Source organism: Fringilla coelebs (genome assembly GCF_963513975.1).
Source record: "Fringilla coelebs genome assembly, chromosome: 8".
NCBI classification, from domain to species: Eukaryota; Metazoa; Chordata; class Aves; order Passeriformes; family Fringillidae; genus Fringilla; species Fringilla coelebs.
In genome coordinates this window covers 23,587,688-23,599,176 of record NC_140066.1, presented here as the reverse complement: position 1 = coordinate 23,599,176, position 11,489 = coordinate 23,587,688, and the positions used below count along the sequence as shown (strand labels likewise).

Sequence of the window (11,489 nt, the reverse complement as noted above, 5' to 3'; positions counted from 1 at the left end):
TGTACCCCAAGCTGCTTTCAAACTGGCTGCCCTTGCTCACTGACAGTATGAGAGAATTCCTTCCCTCCCCCAACAGTGCAAACACACACATCTCCTTCCATCAGTTCACCCCTTTGTTTCTGGGTCCTAATAAAGGCCCCAAAATTCTTTCTGGGGCCTCTGCTAGTGGCCCTCATTTTCTCCACCTTGCCATCATTCTTGGCCCACAGGACTCAAGGCCCCCAGTTGTCTGTAACCAACCCCCAGTGTTTTGCTTCAAGACTTCAAAGCGTGGAGTGCCCTATTTGTTTGGTTGTTGATAATGCCCAGGATTGCAGGCTATTCTTGTCAGCGGGGAATTTAGCACCTAGTGTCAGCAAAAGCAGCAGAAAAGCTTAACTCCTTTAAGGCATCCGTATCTCCTACAGGTTAAAAATATTGCTCAGAGCACACTATCTGCTGCCTATCACACAGGAATGTACATTAACAGCTCTTCAGGGCTTAGTCCTAATCAACACTCAGCAGAGCCCTCAATAGCTTAGACACTTAGAGCCCCTTTAAAAGGTTGGTAGGGATTCCCTTCCACCCTCCAAGAGTCTCAATCACACAAACAAGACAGCCTACAAAAGGGATGATAAAAAATAAGAGGTGAATATCCCCAGAGTATAAGCTGTGGGGAGCACTGTGTGGGTAAGATCTCACACTAGCTCTAAGAAAAACAGCTTGAAATTCCCCTCTGGGCTTCAGGAATTTGTTCTCAAGGTCGAGGATGTCTGTCCTCCAGCTGTCAGAGAAGTAGCAAGAAGGCACTCTCCCAGAAAAGAGGATCCACAGACCAGAGAGGAGCAGCACCACTGAAGTGTGAGACAAAGCAGCATCAAGGTCTTGCTCCCAGGAGGCAAACATTGCCCAAAATTGCCTCTTGCATTGGAACATTGCTTGCTTTACTTGGAAGTGATTTTACTCAGGAGTACATCTGATCAGAGGGACCAAAAAAAAAAATCGGGTCATGCTGCTTCACACACTTCCTACAAAACCTTGAAAGAGACATTTTAGTTTTTCCTTGCTTCAGCTTCCCCTCGTGTAAAACAGCAATTAGCTGGTTTTCCTTTTACTCCATGAATGCTCTATGATATAAACCAGGACCAAGAGTGTCTATCAGCCTACCCAGAGCAAAAGCCCACATATAACCTTCAACACACAGCAATCACTTCCAACAATGAAACAAGTGGTTGTGAAGATACTACAGGTACTGCATCACGCTAGCAGGATAAGGGTGAAACATCTGTGTAGAACTTCCTAAACTGATCAGAGCTGATTACAGCTCAGATGAACAACTCTCCAGGTCCACACAGGAACAAAGCATTGCCAACCAGATCCAGAAGGACAAAAATCAAGAAGGTCCTGCCCCAAAAAGAAATAGCCAAAAATTATGTGACAGGATCCAGTGATGCCAGCTGGAAGAGAAAAATGGGAGCTAACAATACTTGAAGTCTAACTTCATTCCTGGTTTGCAAACCAAGAACTGCTGGGGAAAAAAAAAAAAAACCAACAAAAAAAAAAAAAAAAAACCACACAAATAAATAAACCACAAAATTAGTAAATAACCATAGATTTGGAAAAGACATCATCCTATCCTTTACAGAGACTGCATATATAACAGAGAGTATGTTAAACCACATTGCAATGTTAAATCACAAAACAAGGATGGGTTTGAGATCCATACAGCAAATTTCACACTAACTGGCATCCATCTCCACTACAGTGTAGATGGATGTACAGGGAAGGAAGCAAAACATCAGCTGCTGTCTTCTGCACTTCCAAGTTTAAGCCAGCAGCTGATGCTGTAAATTACTGCCAAATCTCTTTCTAACAAGCCTGGCAGAGCAAGCATCTTTTCAGAGACATGAGCCAAGACAGTCAGCATTCCTCTTGCAAGGAGTGCAGGGCTCACAACAGTTCTGCTGACACATATATTCATGGCACAAGACCTCTGAAGTCACCTCTACAGCAGCACCTGCAGCTGCTGAAACACTCCCTGCTCACCTTCGCTGTTCGGTCCCGGGAGCCGCTGACAATGAGGCCACCTAGGAAGTCCACACAGTTCACCTCCTGCTCATGTGCAGAGAACTTGACGCTGTAGGAGCCATGGAGCTTGTGAAGGACAATACTTCCATCTCTGAAAAACAAATCCACAGGCAGGGAATTTATACCTCTTGGACATGCACCTTCCACTAATGCTTTGGAGTGCTACAAAAAGACCAGGACTGGTCTCTGACAGGCTGAAATTCATGCAGCATTATTAACCCTCCACTCTTCACACATCACCTGCTCTCTTGCAATTCCACATCTGGCCAGTTAAAGACTAATCTGATGCACATGAAAATTTTCCTGGCTATCTTTCCACTCTTCACTTTGTGTTAAGCTGCAGAAACTATAGCAAAGCAGCCATTCCTCCTCCTACTGCTTTGAGCTTGCCAGAATCCTGTCTGTGGGCTGAATGGCTGGAGTAAGGGAACAAGTGAGAGGACATTCTCACCCATGTCCAAGCCTCAGCTTTTCATTCATTTCAGAGCAGCCATGCAGGGTGCTTTGAATTAACTACCCAGACATTTAGACCTTTTTCAACCAACACAGTTACTGGAATTTTAAATGCAAGCCTTCATTTTCACCTGAATTTTGGTCTACAGTTCACAGGGGAAAGTCCCACCCAGGACAGACAGCCATGCTTGTCTCTCCCAATTCTCTGCTTAACTGTTGTATATATTTTTATAATTTTAGGTATTAATGAAAGTCCTGTCACTTGCTGTAACTCTAAGAGTCCAGTCAAATGCAAAATGAATTGGAGAAGTGTGTGTGCACTGGAAGGCTTGGCAGTTTTTCCCCTCTCCACATTTATATCAGTGGGTCTAATAAATACACACTTGTCTCTAGAAACTTTCTGCACTACTGCAGTCCCAGCAAACCAGCAGTACTGATTATTAGAATAGTCTAGTTACCCTGGCTCTAACAGGGAAAGAAATGAAATTTGCACAGCAGTCAGGTTTGCCTGATCAGTCATTCCCAATTCAACAATCCTGTGGACATCAACACAAGTTTACAGAGCAAAGGACACCTTTTAAGGTCAACAGTATGAGACTCAGCTCCTTCACTACTGCAGGAGAAGCTTTTTCAAGCCAAAACCAAAATTATAAGAGAGGAAGCAGCAGCAGCTGACCACAGCCAAGCATGAGGACACTGTGTAGCAAAACTGGCTCCTCTGCTCTGGGCTGGAGTTACACAGAATCTTTCCAACTTCAGCGGCGAAACCCTCAGGCTCCTTCATTCACCCAACTTACCCCCCTCCACTGACAATGTGGGAGTTGACAAGAACAAAGCGACACACGTCCTCCTGGTGGCCAGAGAAGATGGCTTGAGGGTGACGCTGCAAACCTGTCCCCTCTGCACAGAGCTGGTAGGCCTGGATGTTCTCCGCTTGAGACAGGTAGAGATATTCACCATCCAGCTCCATCCAGGGCATCAAACTGCAAACAGACAGCAGGTTGGGAGCATGCAGGAGTGGGGAGAAGAAAAAGAAACAAAACCTCACACAGAAAAAGAAAAAAAAATCCATATGCAAACATATCAACATAAACAAATGCCTGTTCAAGAAAAGTGAAGTTGGAGCAGCAGGTCACATGAAAAAGCAGGGCTTAATATAGCAGCACAGCTACAAGTGAACTTCTCCAACAACATAAAAAGCAGATTACACTCCTGGCATTTTTCTAACCCAGAGCTGAGGAAAAGGAATCATGGAATCTCCAAAAGAGAAGATGGCCAAAAGTCTAGTGAACACAGTCAGGAAATACTTAAGGGCCCCCAAACCTGCACATGAGCTCTATACTTTTTAAGAAACTAGACTCTGGTGTTGGTGAGCTATGCTGAGCATTACTAAGAGAGCATTCAATGTGAGGCTGTTGGAGCAAACAGTCACTCTTGATCCTGAACACTATTTGCTGGTGCCCAGCAGCGACCACAAAGCTGCAGCTGTTCCACACACCTCTAAGCAGGGGTGCATGTCACCAAAATACCACAGATCTTCCTACAGACAGAAAGTCACCTGCCTCCTGCACTCTGAGGCTACCCAAGAACTTTATGCTCATCATACAGAGGATGTATTGTTCTACATTCACACCTCTTCCCCTGCTGAGCCATAAGCTTGTAGAGCAAGCTCTTGGTTTCTCTTGCCTATCTTTTAGAACTGCCCATACGCCCTTTCTGCCCACTGCTTTATGAGGGACAGTGGCAGTGGACAGGCTCCAGGCCATGAGCAGTGGAGCCAAAAAAACTATTCCAAAGTATTCTGAAGATTGATGTAACATATGGAAAAAATGCTTTACCTTCTGGGAGATCAAGAAGAGGACAAGACACTCATGAAATATCTGAATCAAGTCTGCCATCTCAAGAAGTTTATTTATTCTTGAAACAAAACCAAAATATAGAAGAAAATAGGCTACAATACACACTTAGGCAGTGAGAGCTTTTCTCTAGATTTTGCTTTTGTATAGCCAACAGAGAATCAGCAAATATGATTTCTGGATATAGTGAGGCCAGATACAAAGACATGGGACTCATGTCCTATGGGGCATGGTGTGTGAAATTGTCTCTGCTCTGCAGTCATTGCCAACTGCACCAATGTCCACAGAAACATTGAGCAAATCCAGAACCCTTCTACAGAGCAGCCATTCAGTTTTCAAACTATTCAGGAACAAACGGGTTTGAAAGCAGTGGGGCTTCTCATAAAAACCTGTCTCCCTCTTTTTTTTAGATCATTTATGCTCAAAGATCATGATTTTCTGTGTCGTCAGAGTCATTACACATAGCCGTACCTTGTAACATCACAATGAACAACTAGATATAAGCAAGAGAACAAGATTGCTCATTAGACAGAAGGTTCCAGCTTGCCTGTATTCATCTCCAGTAACAGGCCTTTAATCACATGGACAAAGTAATTGAGTTTATAATATTCATCTGGGACTTGATCATATACATGAAAAAAGTAAGAGGCATCTTTAGAGCAGGAGCTTTGGGTTCAGGCAGGCTTTGATTTCCCCTTCCTTCCTCCACTCCTACGCAGTCCTCTAAAAGCAAGTGAATATCCAGCTTACCTAGACTACAGCCAGTTTCTGCAGCTCTCCTTTTGCAGAAGTTTAGCTTTTTACCTTTTTCTATGGCTTTTTCATAAGGAGAAGTAAAAAATCTGAAGCAGAATAAATGAAAATTAGGAGATGCCATTTGGATGGTGGCCTCATTAAATCAGTCCTTGCCTTTTCACTTGGGAAGCTGGTTTAGTAATGATCTCTAATATCCACAGAGCCCTTCTTCACAGATGGTTGCAAGCACTTCAAAGGCAGGTATACAACCTGCACCAAAAGCCACTCTGCTCATTACAGCTGTTCCCAGGACTCTAGGCAAGAAGTGGCACATTATCCACCACTTCAATCTACACAGCACAAAAAGGCATGAAAGCTCAGTAGAAGGTCCCTGCTCTTCAGCAGCTAACAAACCACAGTCTCATTTTTCCTTCAGTCTGATGACGTGAAGGCTGAAAATTTCGATGTGCAGCTCAGACAAGAGACCTATCTTATGCTTTGTTTGAAAGCCAAGTATACCTTTGCGAACAAGAACTTAACAACAAGCTCCTATCATTAATGTCAAATAATTTTTTTTATTTTTTTAAGTGAAGGAGAGAAGAATGAGAATGGAGGAGCATAAGGCAGAGGAATGGCAATTAGCATTTTAGATTTGTACATCCAAATCAGAATCCAGGATAAACCACCAGAGGCAAACAAAGCATTTTGAGAGAACACCTAAGTCCACATCTGGGATCAAGGTGGGCTCATTGTGAGAGCAGGACAAAAAATTGCTCATGATATACAGCAGTAGACATGAATGCAACAGTTTGTAGTAAAGGTTGCTAAATGTGACTAAAACTGTACAGATCAGAACAAAGACAAATTCAAATTGCTAAGAAAGAAACTCCTGACAGGGCAATGCAGCAACTCAGGTTACCCCACACACAGCTAACCAGGAACAGCCAAAATAAGCCAGCAACAATCACTTGTAAGACCCCATGGAGCACAAAGAGCAGGAAACATCTCATTTCAGGGCACAGGCACAAACCCAAGGCCCCACAGCAGCTGTCACATAACAAAGAAGAAGAGGAAGAAGCCACTTGCTTGCATTTCCATTTCAGGACTGTCTCCCTCCGGCAGCGTCCGTGCCTCCAGTTCTGAGATACCTTCACCCTTTCCTTCACCGGAATGCCAGCAGCTCTGCAGACAGAGGAGGAGAGATGAGATTAGCAACCAGGACTGATGCCTTCTGGACAACAAATCATTCAAGATGGCCACAGGTAAGCTCTCACCCTGGTTCCACAATGGTGAACTGACACACACTGATGGTGCCAGTGCCACACTACAGTGAGGACATTAGTGAGAGCTGACAAGAAAGGAACGCTAACAACAGTGAGGGATTACCAGCGAAGAAAACTACCTCTGATGATCACAAACCTGAATTATGATCAAGACTTGACCAAGTATACTGAATGCACCACAGATTCAGACAAAATGTAATCCAAACAAGATGACATAGAAACCACCAGAAGAACCAGAGATATAGGATATCACCCTTTTAATAGAGACTGACAAGAGCCATTTAAGACAAGGACAACACCACACAAGAACAGATGGAGGAAACATTAAGTCAGGAGAACACTGAAACGAGAAGCCAAAGAGTGTCTATCCAGAAGGACTAGTAAAGAAACTGTTCCAGAGTCTCACCTGTCTGACAATCCCATAACTAGATACAATAATCAGAAATCAGGATGTGTTCAAACTAAAGATAAAATACATTCATGTGCATAAACAATCCAATGCACACACACCCCTAGAAAAAGTATCTTTCGCAGCAGCTCACCAAAGGATAGAGAATTCCAGCATATTGCTGGAAAATTCTCTCTCTGCAGTCAGACAAAGCTACTAAAAGAGAGACTATTGCTGGGCTACAAATCAAAGTTATTGGAATGAGCTGAGCCAAACCAAGATCAATACTCTTCAAGATGTGACAAAAAGTAGGTATCACAGAGACCTGGGACCAAGGTCTCCTTAGAGTCTACATGAATATACCCAGTTCAAGCAGCTGTTCAACACCTGTTTTGTTTTCATGAACCAGAGTTGATTAAAGACACAGGGAAAGGCAACTTTAGCTCCCATCTTTCTTATATCATAAATTTAATTATTCAATATCCTTACTGGAGCTGCTTAGATAGAAAAGATCAGAAAACTACAAACAAGAAGAAACTCTAGAAATTATCCTTTGTAACTAGGGGTTACACTTACTATACTACAAGAGTTTATCCCACATTCATGTGTTTCTCAACAGCCAACACACCCAAATTCATAGGGAGAGGGGAAGATCCTTGAGAGATGGGAACTGATGCCTCATCAGAATCTGTTTCTTCCTCCCGTCCCCACAGCCCCTCCAATCCACTTCCCAAAAGTAGCATTTTTGGGTACTCTGTCATTTTTAAAACAAAGATTAGCTCCCTGTAAATAAACATCTCCTGTGTTAATGGGTGTAGGAATCTCTAACCTGGCCCTGGGGTCTGGCCAGATTCTTATTTTCCCAGCCTTCCTTCCATAGCCTCAGGCTCCTTTTTTATTTTGCTCACCCTTCCCTCCTCTTTTCTATGCTTTCCGGCACTTAGTCACCATTATAATTTGACTGCATTCCTGGGCATGTGACCCATTTTAAACAAAAACAGAAACCACACACAAAAAAGCTTTTCATCCTCTAGAAAGCTTTGCAACTTTACGTTTATGATCAGTAGAGCCACACCAATTAAAACTGAATTTAGAAAGCTACAGGCTCTTTATTTTTCATAGCCATTTAAAAACAAACAAACAAAACCAAAATAGACTTAGACTAGGCTACAAGAAGAAGAATTCCTTTTTTAAAGGGAGCACTTGCAAGAGCTCATGAGGCCAGATAGTGTCTGAGATGAGGAATGCACAGTACTGAAAAGTCAGGTCAGATCCACTCTCATCATTGCTTATTACTCTCCCAGACAGAGTTCAGGCTCTCCGCCTACATGCAATTCCATTCATTACTCCAAAACACTTCTCCTCCCTACACTCAACCCTCAGTTAAGTTCTCCCAACATACAGATTTTAAGTCACCAGCTTGCACAGTGATGGAAAACACACTCGTGCCACATCCCCCTCCCAACACATGCTGGCCCAACCAGACATTCTGAGCTCAATGCATAAACCCTACCAAGACTAGATGTAATTTCCAAGACTCTGAAAAAGGTGACTCCAAGGTCAAAAAAGCAGCCTCCATCTTACCCTGCTGGTCCCTTTTCTAGCAGGCCTTGACCCTCCTACTGCTGAATATGGAAGCTCTGAAGAGTCACATGTTGGCTCAGCCCAGAGCCCCAGTTCACTATTACAGTTACTTTTGAAACAGACACCTCATTCTTTCCCACATATCAACAGTTCCTGTCTGGAGGGGATGAGGGTTGGGTGGGGAGACTATCTGAGGGAGGTCTGATGGGATTTAGGAGGGGGTGGTCATGGTGGTGTTTGGTCTTTTTTTGTTTTACTCTTAATAAATATGTTATTCATCCAGCCTTCCTCCTCCATATAGCAACTCTGGATCTAGCTAATTTAAACATGTCTTTAAAGTATCCTCCTTTTATATCCCAGACATTTTATTTATTCACAATAGAGGCAAGAAAAGGGACAGACCATATGGAGAAAGATGATGTAGATATTGGACTGATACATCCCTCCCTTTTGCCAATTATGGGGCAGCAAATGCTGAAGCGCAGTGTTGGTCAGAGACATTCGATCTCTCACACCAGAAGTTAAATCAAGCCCAGCTATGGAATCAACTGCTGAGATACAATTTGATCACCTGATTTGCTTCCTCAACAGCATCCCTCCAGAGCAATTCCCAGAATGCATGAAAAAATGTGATGAATATCACTGCAATGCCTGAGAACAATTTGCAAATCTTAGAAAGTTAAAAATGTCATCACCATATAAACTTAACAAGTTGATTAAAAAGTCCATTTTCTCCCCTACAAGAGCCTATTTTGTTTCAGTCATGATCAACACACTTTCTACACTTGTAAACTTTTAAGAACTTTTCCATGATGACCGAGGCAATCAACAGACATCACACACCTGCACCAAGTGGTTGACTTAACCAGGTACCTCTTACTTCAGCAACTGTGCTGAACATTCCAAGATTCAGGAGATTAAACCACCATATGAATCCAAATGCTATATAAAATGCTATGGAGGGAACTGGCCAATGAATGCCTTGATCTTTCTTAGCATACAATCCAGAAAAATACTAAGCCACATGCATAAAATTCAGCACATGCTTAACTACTCAGTGAAATCAAGATCTTGGCATTTGTGTTCCCAGAGAAGGCACCCAACAGTGAACTTCAAGACTGTTGCAGGCTGACTCACTGAGGAAGGACTGCTATTTTTAGCAGGACCTACATCAGAAAGCAACTGAGGTACAGTCCAGCATCCTTGAAGGATGACAGGAAACACCGGATGAAGGAACGAGTGAACACGACTATGAAAACCTAATGAAATTCAAGCAAAATGTTCTTAAAGCCCTTTACTGTGCATCATCTTAGACCTCTGCTAGGGCATCACAATTATCAATATCTGATAAAGTTACATTACTCACAACATACAAGGCTGTCTTTGTTATTATCTAATCACCACCAAAAAGCACTCTATCAGGATCCCAAATCATAGTGCAATACATGACCTGAGCCAATGCATGTTTCCAATTGCATGCACTCCTGATGGAGGCTCCCTTTTCAAAGACTTGGTTATACTAAGAACGAGAAGGTGAACATTTCTTACAGCCTGAGAGGGAGCTCCAGGAGAAAAATCATCCCAAGCAGTCCATTATAAAGGATTTTTCATTTCCCCCTTCCTACTTCTCCCCACTCTACAAAAAAAAAAGCTAAAAGTATTTTGCTCAAATTATGAATTTCCTCTCTTTCTTGGCAGAGTTACCAAAAGAAATATAATATTCCTTCTGGAGCCCACTTCCCAGCTGCTGAAGTAAGAGACTGGAACTGTCCCCACACAGCACCACTGACCCAGGTGACCTCAGGTACCAAGGCAGTTGCTGGCCTGGGCCCCAAAAGAAAGCAATGAAAGAATCACACAGCCAGGGCACATCACCTCCTAAAGCTTCACCTCCAACAGATCTTGCCTTCAATGATCCCCTCCCCATCCAAAGTCCTTTTCCACCAGAAAATGGTATTTCTTCCACCAAGAAATGGTATTTCTGCAACAGCAAGAGCTTCTGTGCTGTACTGCATCCCAGGGAGATTTCTGCTGGCTGTCTACAATTTCAGCATGTGCCAAAACAGAGGTGCCTGCAACAACATAGGCCGTGTTACAGAAGATAACACCAACATGTCATGCTGTGTATTTTCCCAGCTGCATGGGGCACCCTAATCCACCAAAGTCCTTCATGTTTTGCTACCATCTTAAGTACTGAGGAGCTCATCTGGAAATGCAAGTCTGCAGAGACTTGCTGGGACTGAATTTCTTCTGCGGACAAAATCTGCCGTCTGCATAAAAGCTGTCACCAGCCTGCCTGAGGCCTGACTGGAAGGGTCATAGAGAGAACAAACAGGTCACAGTGGCTAAGCCCCACTATCAACCTTGGCCCTGTGGCAAGGCTGGCTAACACAATGACCAACTGCACTTATTTGTGTAGTCGGGACACACCTGTTGAGTGGCAGGGTCTCGGTGCAGCTACAAGTCATGGGCCACCAACAGCCAGCCGAGAGGGAGAAGCTATTTATGTCAGAAGCCCCTGTTACTGTCCTCAACAAGTCGGCTGGCTTTCTAAATGTCTCTTCCAGGACAAAAATTCCAACTGAATTCCTTTAGCACATGACCCTTATTTAGCTTACTGCCATGCTCAGCCTGTCCCCTGTGCTCCCCTCTCCCTACGCGACATGGGTTCAAATAACTCCAAGATGGAAAAGAGCTCTGCCGACTGATCCTCACTGTTCCTTGCTTCCTCTGGTGTGTCTATGCCATCTCAGATGTTACGAGGCTGTCAGCTGCCCCACCAAACAGCTCTTGTGAACAAGTCACCTCATGAAGAAGACAAAGGTTGTCATAATACCCAGAGGCGCAAAAAAATTTCTGTGCACACAGCAAGGACACACACTTTCAAAAAGGCTTCCCAAAAAACCACAGCCACCAAGACTGAGCCAGGCCACTCTGCCACCAGATGCCCTCTCCCTTACAAGTGACTGCAATGGGATATTTTGCTAGAAACTCCTGTCAGGATTTGGACTCTCTCAGAGAGTTTTGTAGGCTTTTTGGAGACAAAATCTGGGCTTCTTCAAAAAATGCATGGCCCTGGAAAGATTATGGGAAAGCCTGAAGCTGCTGAAGAAGTGTGAAATG

General features: G+C 43.6%; 1 protein-coding gene across 1 annotated transcript in view; it reads right to left on the bottom strand.

Moving 5' to 3' along the window:
* The window catches only part of FBXW4 (F-box and WD repeat domain containing 4), a 58,563-nt gene that overhangs the window by 40,856 nt on the left and 6,218 nt on the right, over nt 1-11,489 (bottom strand). Inside the window, exons 2-4 of the mRNA XM_084210165.1 lie at nt 6,198-6,293; nt 3,318-3,503; nt 2,026-2,158 (exon numbers count right to left, since the gene is read on the bottom strand). Of these exons, the coding sequence (XP_084066291.1) occupies nt 2,026-2,158; nt 3,318-3,503; nt 6,198-6,293 (415 nt within the window). The remainder of the gene's footprint in view (nt 1-2,025; nt 2,159-3,317; nt 3,504-6,197; nt 6,294-11,489) is intronic.